The 19986-nt window shown below is 40.0% G+C and overlaps 1 protein-coding gene across 1 annotated transcript in view; it reads left to right on the forward strand.

Annotated features, from left to right (window-relative positions):
• Positions 1–19177, forward strand: part of PDK3 (pyruvate dehydrogenase kinase 3) — a 75055-nt gene extending 55878 nt beyond the window's left edge. The window contains exons 7-12 of the mRNA XM_025372817.1: positions 4528–4604; positions 5911–6012; positions 6412–6522; positions 9948–10061; positions 12306–12445; positions 18477–19177. Of these exons, the coding sequence (XP_025228602.1) occupies positions 4528–4604; positions 5911–6012; positions 6412–6522; positions 9948–10061; positions 12306–12445; positions 18477–18507 (575 nt within the window). The 3' untranslated portion in view covers positions 18508–19177. The remainder of the gene's footprint in view (positions 1–4527; positions 4605–5910; positions 6013–6411; positions 6523–9947; positions 10062–12305; positions 12446–18476) is intronic.
• Positions 19178–19986: the final 809 nt, after the last annotated feature.

Consider the following 19986-nt stretch of genomic DNA (forward strand, 5'->3'; position numbering starts at 1 on the left):
AAAAAAAAAAAAAAAAAAAAAAAGCTTAAAGTGGTATACCCTTTCTAAAAAATGCCAACAATGTTCTTTCTGTTTGGCCCAGTAAATAAGTTAATAATGGTCATATTCTTTGGTCCAGTAAATTAAACTTCAGAACATTTATTATAAGAAAATAGAGGCTGGACACGGTGGTTCATGCCTGTAATCCCAATACTCTGGGAGGCCAAAGTGGGTAGATCTCTTGAGTCCAGGAGTTTAAGACCAGCCCGAGTGACATGGCGAAACCCCATCTCTACAAAAAATACAAAAATTAGCCAGGCGTGGTAGCACATGCTTGTATTCTCAGCTGCTTGGGAGGCTGAGGCAGGAGAATCACTTGAACCCGGGAGGCGGAGGTTGCAGTGAGCTGAGATAGTGCCATAGCACTCCACCCTCGGCAATAGAGTGAAACCCCATCTCAAAAAACAAACAAAAATATATGAAAATAGAGATGTACAGATTTATGTACAAGATTGATGATCACAGTAGTTTTCTTATAAAGTTAGAAAACAACCCAAGTTTTCCACAATAGAGCATTGTTTAACTGAATTGTGGTACACCTATAATTTAGAATACTATGCAGCCCTTTAAAATGATGCTTTAAATGAATAATGTATGGGAAAAATTGAGATGTTTTTTAAAAATACAGGCTATAAAAGTTTATAATAGTGGAAGTTCATTGAAAAATATTTTGAAGGATTTATACTACCAAAATACAAATAGCAGCTCTCTGGGTAATGGGGTTACAGATGATTTTTATGTTCATCATATGATTGCATATTTATTTACATATTCCTTTTATTTTTTTATTTGTAAATTATGGAAGAGACATGCTCATCACAAAAATACAAATACAGAAATGTGAGTGAAAAGGGAAATCCCCCACTACTTTCTCAGTCCCATACAGAGTTTTGGTTTTTGCATAAAGCATGTATAGCTTTAACCCTATTTATAACGTGTTTTTCACTTCACCTTGAAGACCTTTGCAAGTATTAATCTCATTTAGAGATTATCCATAGTGTAGCTTACCATAATTTATTTAACTATTTTCCTATGGGTATACATTTAGGATTTCCGGTTTTCCTATATTCCATATAATGAGCTATGAAAGAGTGTGATAGGTGGGGAGGGTGGAAAAATTTGTGAACATATGAAAGTATTTCTGCAGGTTGGATTCCTAGATGTGGAATGACGGGGTGTGAGCATTTACAATTAAAGATAAGGCCGGGCGCGGTGGCTCAAGCCTGTAATCCCAGCACTTTGGGAGGCCGAGACGGGCGGATCACGAGGTCAGGAGATCGAGACCATCCTGGTTAATATGGTGAAACCCCGTCTCTACTAAAAAAGTACAAAAAACTAGCCGGGCGAGGTGGCAGGCGCCTGTAGTCCCAGCTACTCGGGAGGCTGAGGCAGGAGAATGGCGTGAACCCGGGAGGCGGAGCTTGTAGTGAGCTGAGATCCGGCCACTGCACTCCAGCCTGGGCGACAGAGCGAAACTCCGTCTCAAAAAAAAAAAAAAAAAAAAAAAAAACAATTAAAGATAAACCAGGCCAGGCATGGTGGCTCACACCTGTAATCCCAGCACTTTGGGCAGCTGAGGCAGGAGAATCTCTTGAGCCCAGGAGTTCGAGACCAGCCTGGGCAAGATAGCAAAACCCTGTCTCTACACAAAAGAGAAAAATTAGCTGGGCATAGTGGCATGTGTCTGTAATCCCAGCTACTCAGGAGGCTGAAGTGGGAGGATCGCTTGAGCCCAGGAGGTAAGAGGCTACAGTCAGCCGAGATCACATGACTGCATTCCAGCCTGGGTGACAGAGCAAGACCCTGTCTCAAAAAAAAAAAAAAAAAGAAAGATAAACCAAATTCCCCCTCAGAAGTACATTAAAAATGTATTTCTCTTATAATGAGATTAAACTATGAAAGGAGTTCAGGCTGCTGTTGAAGGACATGGCCCCTCCATTTGACTAGAAGGCATGAAGTCAAAGCTGCTTTCAAGGTCTCTTGAGTTCTCTGAGAAGAGTCATATCCCCATTGAATAAATACACTACCAGGACCAAGTGGGCTTGTCTGGAGTGTTCCTGATGAGAACCATCTTAATATTCTCTCTCTCTCTTCATACGGACTAGGCAGGAGCTGACCTCACATCCACAGGTAGTAACAAATTGCTCTTTTGCGTGAGTGGCAGCCTCCCTCATTCTAAAGGCCAAAGCAGCAGGCCTGTTCTTGCTGATTCCCAAGTGCCAGCCATGTCAGCACATTCCGTCCCCACTGAGGCTGTCATGCTGGGCAGCTCACCCACCAGGAGAGGAGCTTTCCGACTCTTTTTGGCATTGTCTCACGAATTACAGAAGCCCCCTTTCAATCATGTTCTGAAGCCCCTTGTCCTATCACTAAGATAAATGAATGCTGGTGTTTCTAGGTAGCCTCTAGCTTTATGTTGCTTTGGGTAGTGTAGTGATTATTTTTATGTATAATTTCTTAATGCTAGAGCTCTCTGTGAACATGATTAAGGAATGTGCTTTTGCCTTAACAAGTTCTATGTTGGAGATGCAGGTTGGAGGTTGATCCTGAACACCTTAAGTGGATGCTTTTTTATTTTGGAAGGAGAACTGTCTGGAAATAAAATTCCTTATATCTAATGGTATTTCTTAAATGCTGTTTCAACTAATGGCATTTGGAGCAATGATTGTACAAAATAGAGACTTTATTATTTCTGGAGTCTTGAACATGACAAACCTAGGCCATTTTTTTAATTGACTTTTTAAAATGTGCCCTTAGATGGAAAATTCATATTCTACTTATTTATAAGTCAGCAAACATCTATTAAGCATCTATTACTTAACAGCCAGCCTCGAGACCCAGAACTAGGAAAGAGTCATGGACAAAAACATCTGACATGGTTTTAAAAGGAAGGAAAGAAATCTAAACTATAATGTTCCCAAAGAAAAGTGCAAGTAATTGAGCAAGCCTTTAGATGGCTCCTAGAGAATGTTGTTTAAACTGAAAAAACAAAACAAAAGAAAACAAAAAAAACCCCACTATATAAAAGGCATTTGCCTTTTCTTGAGATTTGGGGTGAAAATGTTGAATTCATAAGGCTGTTTATGTAACTAATGATGCCATTTGGTACAAGATAAACTGAGTACCCAGCTTGTTCCTCGAGCCCCATTAGAATGACAATAAAGGAGCCAGGCGCAATGGCTCATGCCTGCAATCCCAGCACTTTGGGAGGCTGAGGTGGGCGAACACCTGAGGTCAGGAGTTCGAGACCAGCCTGTCCAACATGGGGAAACCCCGTCTCTACTAAAAATACAAAAATTAGCCAGGAGTGGCAGCGCACACCTGTAATCCCAGCCACTCAGGAGGCTGAGACAGGATAATCGCTTGAACCCGGGAGGTGGAGGTTGCAGTGAGCCGAGATGGCGCCACTGCACTCCAGCCTGGGCAACAGAGCAAGACTGTGTCTCAAAAAATAAATAAATAAAAATAAAAATAATTGCTCTTTGAAGAGTTCAGGATTAGAATCAAAAGCTCTCGGTTCAGGTGTCCAGTTTCGGTGCCACTTCTGGGACCATGGGCAAGTCACACAGGCTTCCCAAAGCCTGTTTCCACGCTGCTAAACACCACCACCCTGCTAGGAGCCAGGAAATGTTGTCAGGAGGAGTCAATTGAATAATGTATGTGAAAGCTCTTTGTAGACTGCTAAGAATCAAGCAAATGTGAACTTTAATTTATATTATTGTTAATTACTTTATTAGAGGAAGTAGCTGGTCGAAATGACAGCATTCTACCTGAGAGAGTTCATGTAGTTTCAATCTCTTAAGTGATTTTGGGTCATGAGGAGGAGGAAGGACTATATTTTTGAGCATCTACTCTGTATCCCACACTCTTCTTAGTGCTTGACCCGGGTTTTGGTGTTTCTCAGATTTTCTTCAGACGATCCATGGTGCAAGGGGAAAAAATCGTAGGTCTCTAGGGGTTTATCTGCTAGCTGCTTGAGAAAAAGTTACGTGAACCTTACATTCTATGCTATAAGATGTCGTTTGTCATAATTTAACAAAATTGAACACTGCCATTTAGTCCAGTTCACCAGCCCTTTGTTTATTTTCCCTGTTGCTCCACATTCCCCATGGAATTCCCCCTGGGGTCAGTGGCAGAAGGTAGCCCCCAATTTGAAAAACACCCAGTGATATCTGTCTGGCCTTCTGTAATACTCAGGATATTATGGCATAGGTGATGATATTCCAATTCTGCTCAACAAAGTTTCAAAGAGATTGAGTGATTTATCCAAGGTCACATAGCTGGTAAGTGAAGGAACGGGGTTTCACCCCAGGTTTGTTTGATTCCAAAGCATATGCTTTTGCTCAGCCCTGCCTTTAGAGGTGGAAACCCAAGTTAGCCTTTTATAGAGCTGTGTTTTACACACTTGGAAAATAGAGTGCAAACATCATTCTTGAGTTTCTCCTAGTTTGGGTCCTTATTGATTGATGGTTTTGTCTCTGTTTTCAGCCAAAGCGCCAGACAAACCTATTCAGGTGGTTTATGTGCCCTCACATCTGTTTCATATGCTATTTGAGTTGTTCAAGGTAAGTGGAATTTTAAAAACATGGAAAGAAGTCTTCATTTTAAATTACTTTGATTCAGAGCATAATGGATTCATTAGATTAGCATAAGAAAAAGGTTTTGCATAACCATTTTAAAAATTCTATTTCTGATATCCTGTGGGTTTTATAATTTGTACACTGTGAGATGAAAAATTGCTGTGTACAGTATAGTTTTCGTGAATATTAGTACATATCGATTTTGAAGCTTAATTGCACTTTAGTGATTTTATGTAAAATCCATACTGTTTTTTTCTTTAGTTATGAGATTAGAGATGCTTTTTAGTTTCCAAACCTGGCAAAGGCTTTATTGGTGGTAGCCAGATCAAAATAAAAACATGTTTATACATATTTATGCTTCTGAAAATTAACCACACTGGTACATTAGTGGTTGTTCCAATCCTGAGAGATCCTGCAACCCTTTTATAAAATATTTGAATCAATTCAGAAGATCTAAGAGAGGCAGAGAAAGATGTAGATGAGCTGGACCAAAAGAACCAGCCCCCACCACCCCACCAAATTCTTTAGACTCTGCAACTTAAGCTGTTGCTTTTGTTAATCAGTAGCTAATGACATTTACAGTAGCAGTATTACAGGCACAAGGCATTTGAGCTAAAATTTCATTTCTTCCAATGCGTGAAACACTAAATTGAACACCTGAAAAATCAGTTATGCTGATTTGCTTCCAAAAATTAGAGTGTTACTGATGTAATGCTTTAAGGTTGAAATGGGCATTCAATTGTGAACTTTCTCTTCAGCAGCTGTGGCTTTTTCAGAATTTCTTTTTAACCAATATTTCTTCTACTTTTTTCAGCCAAATGATTAATTTTTGTGGGAAGCATGCATCCTTTCAGTTTTTCTGCCTCCTTTAGAGAAAAGGTGCTGTATAAATGCAGACTGATAAATAGGATTTAAAGTACACAAATGAGCCTCTGCATAGCCTCATTACATGCGATAAAAACATTCCTCTGGATTGAGTTGAATAATTTAAATACCGTAAAGCAGAAAAAAAAAAAAAAAAAAGAAGAAGAAGAAGAAGAAGGAGAGAAAAATAAATATTTAGCATGTTGGATGAGGCTAAAACTAGGTGAAAAACAAAGTGTCAGGAAATTTTTCCTTGATTTGAGCACGTTTAGCTAAGCTCTTTAGAGGGAAAAGTGCCATAAAAATCCAACTAATATTTGCCCCAAAAAAGGGTTGTTGGGTATAAGTCATCTTGCACTTCTTTCTCTTTAAAAATTGTGGTTTGTGATTCGGCAGTATGATTAACAAAAAGATCTTATTATTTTAGAACTCAATGAGAGCGACAGTCGAACTCTATGAAGACAGAAAAGAGGGCTACCCCGCTGTTAAAACCCTCGTTACTTTGGGTAAAGAAGACTTATCCATTAAGGTAACTGTTTTATGTGCATGTATACTTTAATTATCAGTTGTGATTTAATAGTATCTAGACACTGAAAAATCAGAGGGAAGAAAATTGACATTTATTGAGTGTCCTATTTGTAAGTTCTATGCTAGATCCTTGGCTTAAGTTACCTTATTTAAACTTCATTAGAACCTTGTTATTCATGGAGTTGAACAAGACCTCAACACCAAGCCTGTTGGATCCTACTGTACCATTCGGCCACCTTTGCTTTACACTGTTCACAAAGGAACCATATGTCACTGGGGATTCAAAGTCCTTGTACATTTTAGAGTAATCTGCTATGTACTTTATTTAATGAACCCATTGCCTCCTACTAAGTATAGATCAACTTCTTTGTTTTGATTGTTAACATTTTGTACATTGCAGATCAGTGACCTAGGCGGTGGTGTCCCACTTCGAAAAATAGATCGTCTTTTTAACTACATGTATTCGACTGCTCCTAGACCCAGCCTGGAGCCTACCAGAGCTGCCCCTTTGGTAAGCATCTCAAACTGCTGCTGAAGGAAAGATCATAAACACGGGAAGGGGCTCAGAGGGAGCTGCCTCTCTCCCCAGGTTGTCACATTAGTGTGGTTGATTTAGAATGTTGCGGTTTGGAGGAGGGGGAATTTTTTGCCTTGGCTACTTTCTTTGTACTTCTATTTCCTCTCTGATTTATCTCTAAGAAACACTCCGAGCTGAGTGCCTCACTCCCAAATACAGAGAAAAAGTACCTCATCGTGGTAAGACTGCTACTGGAGCACCATTTTCCACTTTGTGCTACCCTTGGAAGGGGTAGAAGTTACCAGTGGGTGAGCAAAGGGACAGTACTGAATGCATAGCTGCCGCTTGGTCCTGCACACTCTGGCGTGCATACCACAGAGGCGCGAATCACCTAGTGCCTTGGAATCTCCACTGTCAAATTTGTTTATATAATTAAAATGTTAAATTATGGAAACATTAAATTTTTATATTAAATAACATTAGCATGAAACATATAGGTGGTGTATGCGTTTTCAGAGCCCTTTCTGTCTCACTCTGGAAATAACCTTCAGCCCTATTAAGGCAGTGAGAAAAGCCTCTGGTTACCATGGTAGCATTTAGATCCTGGTAGGGCCACACTTGCTTCCCCTGCTGAGTGTTTCTAATTGACAAACAACAATTGAACCCTTTGTCATTAAACATAGCAACATATCTATCAGTCTGCAAAATGGTTCAGGGTATAAATTAAGTTTCATTTTAAAGTCCTACCTGACTGATAAGCACGTAAGATTATATTTTATTTGTATGAATAAAATCAAACACTTTGCATCCTTTATTTGAGACAGAGTTTGTTAACTCAGCATGTTGGAAACAGGAAATCATTTATATAGGATTCGAGAAAATTCATGAAAGATCACGTTTGAGAGGCATTGCCTTGACTAGGCTCTGGCATGCACTTAAATACACATCAAAAGGAAAAAAGGCAGCACAAACAAATCTAGCACCTTCCCCAGTTGTTTAAAAGAAATATAGATTGTCTCTTCCAGGTCTTAAAATAGCATCTTGAGGAACTGAGGACTTGTAAGAGACCTTTAAAAAGTACGCACGCACACTCCCATTGTATAGATGAGGAAATGAGGAAATGACCTTGCCCAAAGTCATTGAACTAATTAACTGCAGAGCTGGTGCTGGCCATGTCTGTGTTCTTTCCAGTGTACTATGTGGCCTTTCCTTTTGAAGAAATGCTTCCACTAGTGGCTCTCCCAGTTAAGAAACTGGCCTGTAATCCTAGCACTTTGGGAGGCCAAGGCGGGTGGATCACTTGAGGTCAGGAGTTCGAGGCCAGCCTGGCCAACATGGTGAAACCCGGTCTCTGCTAAAAATACATGAAAATAGTCAGGAGCAGTGGCGCACGCTTGTAATCCCAGCTACTCAGGAGGCTGAGGCACAAAAATTGCTTGAACCTGGGAGGTGGAGGTTGCAGTGAGCCAAGATTATGCCACTGCACTCCAGCCTGGGCGACAGAGCGAGACTCTGCCTCAAAAAAAAAAAAAAAAAAAAAGAAAAAGAAACTCTCCTCAGCTTTAAAGTGGGCACATGGATATGTACTACTAGAAAACATAATTTCCTCATTGAGCAACTTGCACTTTTACACCTCTGTGCCTTTACACTTGCATTTCTGTTGTGAGAATATCCACCCAGCGAACTCCTGCTGATGCTTTGACCCTCTGGGAAACCTTTCCTGAACCTCAGCCAATCCGAGGTCCAGACCCCTCCTCTGCACTGTGGGAGTCTGGGCTTACACTCACATCTGCATTGGCCTCGGAGCTCTCGCCTGTTCTGTGTTGGACCTGAGGGCAGGCTCTGGGCCTTGCTTGAGCATAGAAGGCAGATTTCCTCACATCTCTTCCTAGAGTGAGCTAGTTTCTTTGCTGTGGTTACCTGAGTCACTACTATAGATATCTCATCTTCACTACTGGCCATATTCAGCAAGTCCTAAAGCCCTCAAATAATGGAGTATGTTCTTTTACCCTCTGCCCTTTCAGTTAGACGCTACCCTGAGAGAAGGTATCAAGGAGAGATGTTAGAAAAGGGCAGAAATCCATGTAACTTCATAAAATTGCTGCTCCCAGTAGCTAGAGTACCAGCTTCGATTTATTTAGTTTTACTGTGGTAAGCACTGTGCCAAGATTTGATACTTGTTATATTATTTAATCCTTATAGCAGCTCTGAGGTCAGTTTTTTTTTAAATCATATATTCAGATGAAAAATCGGTCTCAAAGAGGTTGAGCAAACTGCTCAGAGTCACACAGAAAGTGGATTTCAACTTGGGTCTATCTGAGTCTAAGGCCCATGTGACTCTATGCACATGGTCCCCTGCCCTCCTTCCTTAACCTTGTTCATAGATTTAACCAGAAGTGAGGAAGCTTGGTGTTAAAATATCTCCTTCCACACCCTGCCCCACTGCCACCACAAACGATATTACATTTACTTTCGATTCATATTGTTCTTGTCCATACCTGAGACCTTTTTTTTTCTCCCTGACAGTCAGAGTTCCATGACATAGAGATATAGGAGGGTACTGAAAATTTTTTTAATCTCTAAAAATATCTGAACTATAATATACCAAAATATTCTCACATTCCCGGAACCTTAGAAGTTGCCTCTCAGAAAATTGTTTTCCTTTCCGTGTTCTCATTTTGTTACTGGTAGATTTGCACTCAGCACTGCGCTATTGATTTTCACTTCTAAGAGCAGGGAAATCTGATCGTGGGACGTTGAAATGATGTGGGTTAGTTTTGTCATCAGGTCACATTCCTCTTGATTTGGAATGTGCTTTTTTTTTTTTTTTTTTTTTTCTTTTGTGGAGATGGAGTCTCTCGCTCTGTCACCCAGGCTGGAGTGCAGTGGCGCCATCTCAGCTCACTGCAACCTCCACCTCCCAGGTTCAAGCGATTCTCCTGCCTCAGCCTCCTGAGTAGCTGGGACTACAGTCTCCCACCACCTCGCCCAGCTAATTTTTGTAGTAGAGACGGGGTTTCGCCATGTTGGCCAGGCTGGTCACGAATTCCTGACCTCAAGTGATCTACCTGCCTCAGCCTCCCAAAGTGCTGGGATTACAGGTGTGAGCCACCGTGCCCAGCCTTGGAATGTGCTTTTTAAAAATGATAAAACTTTGCTTTTAAATGCTAAAAAAGTATTAGTCAAAAAATAGAATATTTTTATTATTATCCAAACATATAAGACATGTTTTTGCAGGGTGAAAATAAAGAGGTTGTTTGCCATAGAAGAGGATATACATCATTGTAAAGGTTGAGTCAGTAATTTCTTTGATTTAAATCTGAATCAAGAATTTATTTTAACCTTCTCTGAATGGTCATCATATAAAATGTGTTAGCATTTGTGCATGTCTCACTGTATTAATTTTCTTTTCTCAATAGGCTGGATTTGGTTATGGTTTGCCAATTTCCCGTCTGTATGCTAGATATTTTCAAGGAGATCTGAAACTGTATTCCATGGAAGGAGTGGGTACTGATGCTGTCATTTATTTGAAGGTACTGCATTTTATTTGTTAGTATGAGGCATCTTTGCTTTTTAAAGCTTTAAGTTCTAATCACTGATTGAGAATAGCGATTGTCTCTTAGATTCATTGCAGATTTACTTCACTTACCCATGAAAACCATGTTATGCCTCACCCTTGACTCTATGCTCAGGTATAGCAAAATATGAAACATGGAGGTATAGAAATTAAAATACTGATTTTGGCCAGGCACGGTGGCACATGCCTGTAATCCCAGCACTTTGGGAGGCTGAGGTGGGCAGATCACCTGAGGTCAGTAGTTCGAGACCAGCCTGGCCAACATGGTGAAACCCCATGTCTACTAAAAATACAAAAAATTAGCTGGTGTGGTGGTGCACGCCTCTAGTCCCAGCTTCTCAGGAGGCTGAGGCAGGAGAGTCACTTGAACCCGCGAGGCAGAGGTTGCAGTGAGCTAAGATGGTGCCGCTGTACTCTAGCCTGGGCGATAGAATGAGACTCCGTCTCAAAAGAGAAAAAAAAAAATTAAAATGCTGATTTTTAAAACCATAATTTTAAATTGTGACTTAAAAAACTGCATGCCTGTTGAAAGATCTGATCTAAAAGGAGGTAGATTTTCATAAACTGAAGTATTTTGGTCTTTGGTTTTAAAAACTCACTGGCTTTCCCAAAGTTACAAGAATTCAGTAATCATAATATGGTTAGATAAAAGGTTCATTTCATAACAAACTTCTCTGTAACACTGTCTTTCTTATTCATTGGTGGTAATTGGACTTTTATTTCTAAACTCTAGAATATTTGTAACATTTTTTTGAATAGGTAATATAGACACATAATAAAAATTTAAAAGCTGCAAAAGGAAAAATTAGTCTCTCCTCCCACTGGCCCTAAACCACCAGTTCTCTTCAGCGGAGATCACCACAGGTCTTAGCGTCTTACGGTTCCTCCTAGAGTTGATTCTACGTTTATAAATATGGGAAAAATACAATTTTTCCCACATAAATGAAATTTCAGCACCTTCTTATTTTTTTTACTTTCCAGTCTGTCTTGGAGATCTTTCCAGAACAGTTTATGTAGAACTGGCTCATTCTTTTAAACAGTGGCATAACATGCTACTGCGGGTCAAGCATCCCTAACCCAAGAATCTGCCATCCAAAATGCTTGAAAATCTGGAACTTTTTGAGCGCCAATGTGATGCTTGCTTTAAGGTCAAGCTTAAAGGAAATGCTTATTGGAGCACTCCAGATTTCAGATTTTCAGATTAGGGATGCTTAACAGGTAAGCACAATGCAAATATTCCAAAATCAGAAAAAATCAGAACTACTTCTGGTCCCAAGCATTTCTTTCTTTCTTTCCTTCCTTCTTTCCTTCTTTTCTTCCTTCTTTTCTTTTGTTTTCTTTTCTTTTCTTCTCTTTTCTTTTCTTCTCTTTTCTCTTTTCCCCCTCCCCTCCCCTCCCCTCCCCTCCCCTCCCCTCTCCTCTCCTCTTCTCTTAACGGAGTCTCGCTCTGTCACCCAGGCTGGAGTGCAGTACCGCTATCTTGGCTCACTGCAACCTCCCCCTCCTGGGTTCAAGCTATGCTCCTGCCTCAGCCTCCTGAGTAGCTGGGATTACAGGTGCGTGCCACCACACCCGGCTAATTTTTTTGTATTTTTAGTAGAGACAGGGTTTCACCATGTTGGCCAGGCTGGTTTCTAACTCCTAACCTCAGGTGATCCACCTGCCTCAGCCTCCAAAGTGCTGAGATTACAGGTGTGAGCCACTGTGTCGGGCCTGTTCCCAGGCATTTCAAAGGGATACTCAACCTGTGTATGTGACACCAGAATTTAACCAGTTATTGGGAGTATTTATCTTAGATGCCCATGCCTCTAAGTAATGTGATATTTAATATCACTTGATGGTGTGTGTTTATAAACCTGGGATGCATGAGACTTTATTTCTTCCTGGGCCTTTTGTGAGACCAATCACCAGGTATAGTAAAAATAGTTGATCAAAGCAGTATGAGCTGAATTAAAATATGTTTTGTTCTGGTCATGTGTATTTCAGTTCTGATTTTGAATGAGCAAATGTTTTCATTCCTTTAAAAAAGGTTTAATGTTTTCCTGGCCAGTCTAAGTAAACTACTAAGGTGTATTTTTAATATCATTTTGAAAATATGTATTAAAGTTTCTGATGTTTTACATAATAAAATTTGGGTTACTATTTCACTTGAGAAAATGACACTGTGGACCTTTGATGTATATTTTTGTTTCTCCAATAGGCTCTTTCAAGTGAGTCATTTGAGAGACTTCCAGTTTTTAATAAGTCCGCATGGCGCCATTACAAGACCACGCCTGAAGCCGACGATTGGAGCAATCCCAGCAGTGAACCCAGGGATGCTTCAAAATACAAAGCGAAACAGTAATATACCACTTTGATTTCCATTACAAAGTATCTGATTTGTCTGAGTAAAGGTGTCCCACTCACTGTTCCAGGAATTCTTGCACTGTAGAGGTATTCACAACAGCGAGCAGGGATTTGGCCTGCCATGAATTTTATTTAAAAAGCAATTAAATTTGCAGTTTGTCATCATAAACGTTATAGATTGAAAATGAAAAATAAGTTAAAATGATCAATCAAGATAAAAGGTGATCAGTTCATGCAATGGAATAATATTCGGCCTTAAAAAGGAAGGACATTCTGATATGTGCTACAACATGGGTGAATCTTGAAGTCATTATGCTAAGTGAAATAAGCCAGACATAAAAGGACAAATACTATGATTCCACTTATGTGGGGTACCTAGAGTAGTCAAATGCAGAGACACAAAGTTGAAGGGAGGTTGCCAGGTGCTAGCGAGGAAGAGGGAATGGGGAGTCATTGTTTCATAGGTACAGAGTTTCAGGTGGAAAGATGAAAAACTTCTGGAGATGGATGGTGGTGATGCTTGCACAACAGCGTGAATGTACTCAATGCCACTGAACTGTACGTGTAGCAATGGTTAAGATGGTAAGTTCTGGGCTGGGTGTGGTGGCTCACGCCTGTAATCCCAACACTTTGGGAGGCTGAGGCTGGATGATCTCTTGAAGCCAGGAGTTCGAGACCAGTCTAGGCAACATAGTGAGACCCCGTCTCAGCAAAAAATTTAAAAAGGTAAAATTAGCCAGGTGTGGTGGTGTGTGTCTGTAGTCCTAGCTACTCAGGAGGCTGAGGCGGGAGGATCACTTGAGCCCAGGACTTCCAGGCTGTAGTGAGCTATGATTTGCACCACTGCACACCTGCCTGGGGGACAGAACAAGACCGTGTCTCAAACAAGAAAAAGATGGTAAGTTCTATGTTATGTGTAGCTTATCACAATAAAAAATTTAAACATTATAAAGGAAAAGTTATCAATCACAGAAGAAGTTTCACTGTTTTATGGTAATAAGGAAAATAATCTGTAGTTTTCTTCTGACTACCTACCCTTAAGCTTCAACTCTACTAGCAACAGTAGGGTTCTGCTTCATTTAACTTAAAATAATCCTGTATTAACAAAAAAGCAGTATATGTGCATTATAAAAAAATAAGAAAACGTTGTCTGGGTGCAGTGGCTCATGCCAGTAATCCCAGCACTTTGAGAGGCTGAGGTGGATGGATCACTTGAAGTCAGGAGTTCAAGACCAGCCTGGCCAATATGGGGAAACTTGGTCTCTACTAAAAATACAAAAATTAGCTGGGTGTGGTGGCACGCGCCTGTAATTCCAACGACTTGGGAGGCTGAAGCAGGAGAATTGCTTGAACCCAGGAGACGGAGGTTGCAGTGAGCCAAGATAGTACCACTGCACTCCAGCCTGGGTAATAGAGCTAGACTCCATCTCAAAAAAAAAGAAAGAAAAGAAAAAATAGAAGACATAAGTAAGCCAAAAAAGAAAGGAGAGACCTCTGTGTTCCCAAAACCCAGACATTGCCACTGCTATAGCTTCTGTATGTTCTTCCAGACATTTTGCCATTTGTGTATATATGTATTTTTTTGCAAATGAGATTACACTATTCATACTGTTTTACAACCTGCTTTTGTTTCATTTAACCATCCCATCTTTCCATGTCAATAATCATTCACCTGATTTGTCTAAACCGAGATCTATTCCGGGACCACATAACACATCTGGGTAGTCTCAAGTTGTTGTTATTGTCTTTTAATTTAAAAAAGTTTTGTGGGTACATAGTAGGTGTATATATTTCTGGGGTACGTGAGATGTTGTGATACAGGCATGCAACGTGAAATAAGCACGTCACGGAGAATGGGGCGTCCATCCCCTCAAGCATTTATCCTTTGAGTTACAAACAATCCAATTACATTCTCCAAGTTATTTCAAAATATACAATTAAGTTATTGTTGACTGTAGTCACCCTATTGTGCTATCAAATAGTAGGTCTTTTTCATTCTTTCTATTTTTTTGTACCCATTGACCATCCCCACTTCTCCTCAACCCTCCCACTACCCTTCCCAGCCTCTGGTAACCATTCTTCTACTCACTGTGTCCATGACTTCAATTACTTTGAATTTTAGATTCCACAAATAAGTGAGAACATGTGAAGTTTATGTTTTTGCGCCTGGCTCATTTTACTCAGCATAATGACTTCTAGTTCTATCCATGTTGTTGCGAATGACTGGATTTCATTCTTTTTTATGGCTGAATAGTACTCCATTGTATGTGTATCTGTGTATATATGTGTATACACACACACACACACACACACATATATATACACACACATATACATCACATTTTCTTTATCCATTCATCTGTTGATGGATACTTAGGTTGCATTTCGTTATTGAGAGACCATGCCAGTTGTACTGAAAAAGTATCCTACCTTGATTTGTTTAATTTCTTCTTTGAAATGTCATTTAGCTTATTCCCCATTCCCTGTATTTTCTATAAATTGGGAGTTCATTACAAGCTAATGGCGGCTGGGTGCAGTGGCTCATGCCTGTAATCCCAGCACTTTGGGGGACCGAGGTGGGCAGATCACTTGAGGTCAGGAGTTCGAGACCAGCCTGGACAACATGGCAAAACCCTGTCTCTACTAAAAATACAAAAATTAGCCAGGCGTGGTGGTGCACGCCTGTAATCACAGCTACTCAGGTGGCTGAGGAATGAGAATCACTTGAAGCCAGGAGGCAAAGGTTGCAGTGAGCTGAGAATGTGCCACTGCACCCCAGCCTGGGCAACAGAGTGAGACTCTGTCAAAAAAAAAAAAAAAGAAAGAAAGAAAAAGAAAGAAAGAAAGAGAAAGAAAGGAGAAAGAAAGAAAGAAGGAAGGAAGGAAGGAGGGAGGGAGGGAGGGAGGGAGGGAGGGAGGGAGGGACGGACGGACGGAAGGAAGGAAGGAAGGAAGGAAGGAAGGAAGGAAGGAAGGAAGGGGAGAGGGAAGGAAAGAAAGAGCTAATGGAACATTTTTTGCTAGAATATCCATAAGCACTGTTGCAGAATTACACTATGAGACCCATGACATCTCATGACCCACCATTAGTGATGTTATGATTGAGCATAGTTTAGGTGATGGCTGTCTGATCCCTCTGAGTTATAGTTATTTTTCCCCTTTTCACTAGAAAATAATCTGTGTGGTGTTATTTTGGCACTATGCAAATGTATACTTACCCATCAGCTGTTCACCTAATGGCTTTTACCCCAATTGATCATTTCGGCCTGTGTTAAAATTAATACAGTAATTTTATTTGGGTTTATAAAAGGATGTTTAAAAAAATGATTCCTTTGTCAATTATTCTCCTATAAAGTAAAGCTCTTCCTCATCAAATAAGGCCATTTAGGTATTTTGAAGTACAGTTCCTCTGATAAGTGTTTAACTCCTTCCTTTTACATTTAAAGGGACAATTAAATTCCCTTCAAGTTACCAATTTTCCAGGTAAGAAATATGTTAAAAGCCACCTTAAATGGTAACAAATGAGTTTATGGCTTTGTCTTTTTTAGTAGTATTATAGATTTTGTTACTTTGATATGTTTTAATTGGCACTTATTTTATTGAAGCATAACATGTAGTAATAGTAAAGTGCACACATCTTAAGTTTACAGCTTTTTTTTTACATCTATATTTCCTCTACCCCCAAAGACTCCTTTCTAGTCTAACACTTCTCCCTCCCTCCTCCACCATATAATTACTTTTCTAACTCTGTCACCGTAGGTTCTCTTCTTGAACTTAAAAGGAACACATAGTCTATACCCTTTTGTGTCTGGCTTTATGTGAGATTCATCCATGTTATTGTATGTAACAGTCATTTCCTTTTTGATGCTTGAATTGACATACCTTTGGCCAATGAGAGCTATTTCCAGCTGGATCCTTTGTGTTCTATTGCCTTGAAAGCGTTTCTTGCCCAAGATGATATCCTAGGTTCATCTTATACCTTCTGTGCCCGTGTCCTGGAATCAACTATTCTCCCCCAAGGAGTCTTGTTTCTTTTTTTTTTTTTTTTTTTGAGACAGAGTCACACTCTGTCACCCAGGTTGGAGTGCAGTGGCTCAGTCTCAGCTCACTGCAGCCTCCGCCTCCTGGGTTCAAGCGATTCTTGTGTCTCAGCCTCCCAAGTAGCTGGGACTACAGGCATGAGCCACCACGCCTGGCTACTTTTTTTTTGTTGTTGTATTTTTAGTAGAGATGGGGTTTCACCATGTTGGCCAGGCTGGTCTCGAACTCCTGACCTCAGGTGATCTGCCTGCCTCAGCCTCCCAAAGTGTTGGGATTACAGGCATAAGCCACGGCGACCAGCCCTATTTCTTTTTAATCAGTATTAGAGATGCTAATCTTAGAATTGAGAATGCTTGTTATACCTTTTCTAGGCCCTTTTCCTGGACAGAGCTATAAAATATAGCTATATTTAAAATATATTTTAAATCATAAGTTCATATTGATATTTTATTCTATTTTAACACTGTAATGTTTCTCCCCAATATATTTTAACTGTATATATTTCTTATTACTCTGAAAACCTTGATTTTTTTTAACAACTTTAGCATAATGCAACAGAAAGATATTTGTATACAAATACAGTTTATATAGCTTTGCAATATTGTACCATTTAGTAGCATTGGTCTTCTCTGACAAGTGTTATAAATGATATCCATATGGATGTTTATTTTTTTCTATGGAAGTGTCATGGTGGACTGCTATACAATATTGCTGGACTGGCCACTCATCTCAAATGATGAAGTTTAGAGAAGTTTGGTTTGTGGACACAAACATACATACTCTCACTATTCCCAGCCAAGTTTAAGCTAAATCAGCTTGAAATACCTGGATCATACCAATTTCTGTTGATTCCATTTTTAGTCTGTATGTAAGTCAAATAGAATGTTGAGCATCACTGTGACCGGTTGATTCAAATGGTTCAAACTATTGCTCTGATATGTGGAGTAATTTGAGTAGTGCAGAAGCCATCTTTAGAAAAATGTTTGGTTGTAAAAAGGTGGCTTTAATTGAATATTATTTTAAAGGCAATTTTAAAACTAAGTAGTTCAGGTTGTATGCTAATTAAGTATTAGTCTTAACTTCTCATATGTTATTAGATGAACAAATTTAAGCAGAAAGCAATTCTTAAAATTTTAAAATGCTTAGCCTGACAAAATTGTTAAACTGTACAAATAATCAGTAGAGATTTGGGGAAAGAATTTAGTAAGTATGGTAAATTCACTAGGTATTTATACATGGGAGATTCTAAGAAAATTTGTTTTCAAAACAGTTTCTAAGTAAGAGTTTTATTGAGATTAATTCACACAACATAAATTTCACCCTTTACAAATATATAATTCTGGCCAGGCACAGTGGCTCACGCCTGTAATCCCAGCACTTTGGGAGGCCATGGCGGGTGGATCACTTGAGGTCAGAAGTTCAAGACCAGCCTGGACAACATGGCAAAACCCCATCTCTGTTAAAAATACAAAAATTAGCCGGGTGGTGGTGGCGGGCGCCTGTAATCCCAGCTGCTTGGGAGGCTGAGGCACGAGAATTGCTTGAACCCAGGAGGCAGAGGTGGCCATGAGCCAAGATCTTATCACTGCACTCCAGCCTGGGCGGCAGAGCGAGACTCCGTCTCAATAATAAATAAATAAATAAAAGTATACAATTCCATATTTTTTAGTATATTCACAGAGTTGTGCAGCCCTTCCCACTATCTAACTTTAGCATATTTTCATCACCCCCAAAAGAAACCTCATACTTTTTAGCAGTCACTCTATATCTAACCAGAGTTTTCACTGACAGTAAAGAACCGTTTTAAAGTATATGTAAGTAATTAAATGGTCATTCTGTTTCTGTAGTAATTGTAGAAAATAATTCTGAGATACGGCAAGGGTTTTTGAATTATCACTATAATGAAATGCTCTAAGTCCTGGTCAAAACAGAGGAGGTTGTACTCACAAACTCACTATGGATATTCTCATTGTTTTCTTTGTAGGGACAAGATCAAGACTAATAGAACTTTCTAGAGGACTGAATGCTCTGGTCCTCTCTGTGAAGAAAGATTGCCTTCTGCAAGTCAACCAGAGAGAACTGCTTTCTCCCACCTGCTCTGAGCGTGGCATCATAGTTATTCCTAGTGCTTGAATGTGTATTTTCTCTGTACCACCTGGACTTTCCCAAGGAGCTTTTCCTGTAGCTACTCCAGATCTTCCACTAAAGTAGTAACTTTTTTATGACATCTTGTGGTGGTGTGATTGATGCCTGTCACCGAAGAGCACCAAGCCTCCTTACAGCTCTTGTGCCCTCGTACACTCCATCTTGTTTTCATAGCATCTGATGTCTTCAGTCCTTCCAGGATTCTGTGCGCCTTTCCCATTCCAGATACAGCAGATCGTACTGTTGCTCCTTGTGACCAAATACCATATTTGTCCCAAACCTCCAGCTAGGGCCCTGGGACCCTGGAAGCGGAAGACATCAGCTGGCCACGCCCTGATGATTTAGTCCCAGAGCCCTCCGTCTCTCCCATGCCTCCCTCCGCCACTCTATGATTTAGGCTTTTGCCTTCTTCCATCTGATCGGATTCTCATTGTGAGGTTGTGGCGACTTTCATGTTAGATCTTCTTCACTGATGCCTTCGTTTTAGTTTAAAATTCATTTGTATATTTCTGTTGATTAAAGCGTTCCAAATGTTATCTTCGAATTTTTCACCCAACTGCTTGGTTTCAAAGATCTTAAGTGAAAAACTGCCTCCTGGTCAATACCACATTTGCACAGAGTGTGAAGTGGAGTTTTTATGCTTCTGTCAAACTTCTATCCATCTAATACAGTACCTGTGTCATATTTTATTCCTTTGTAGTCTTCTAAGGAATTGGAAGTTTCTGTGTGATGCACTTTACTAGCTGTCAAATAGACTATCGGAGGGAAAAGGCCTCTCTAGTTTATTTTTGAAAAATGCTCCAGGTCTTGATAATTTTCATTTTCATTCATCTTAGTTTTAGAATTGTCAGCTCAGTCTGATTTTCACAATCCTTTTTGCTAAAAGTTGGAAGTGGGAATTAGCAGACGATTTGGGATAAGGAAAGAGGGATGATGTTATATTTACCCTTAGGAATAGAAGTGATCAAAGAATCCGGATTGATACCAGCATCCTATATACAGCTCCACAGGATGTGCTTCTCTTCATGATAATTTTCCATATATATCATCTGTTTTGACTTCCGCCCTGTTTTAATGTCTGTGTAAATGTTTCAGTCCAATTTGTAAGTGTTGAGTCCACTGATGTAGAAGTTCTGACTTGTAAACCATTCATCCTGCTTTAGTCATATGATAGTACCAATGCAATTAGCCCCACTCCCACCACCGCCGGGGATTTCTCCCCAAGACGAGGTGTGCTTTGCCCAGCTGCATGTGGCTGGATTGCATTCCTATTTCTCTTCATTCCACTGGATCTGCTTTTCTTTTATTTCGTTATATTACCTGAGCTCAGGGTAGTTCCATTCATCTTT

Source organism: Theropithecus gelada, chromosome X, assembly GCF_003255815.1.
Source record: "Theropithecus gelada isolate Dixy chromosome X, Tgel_1.0, whole genome shotgun sequence".
In the NCBI taxonomy this organism is placed as follows: Eukaryota; Metazoa; Chordata; class Mammalia; order Primates; family Cercopithecidae; genus Theropithecus; species Theropithecus gelada.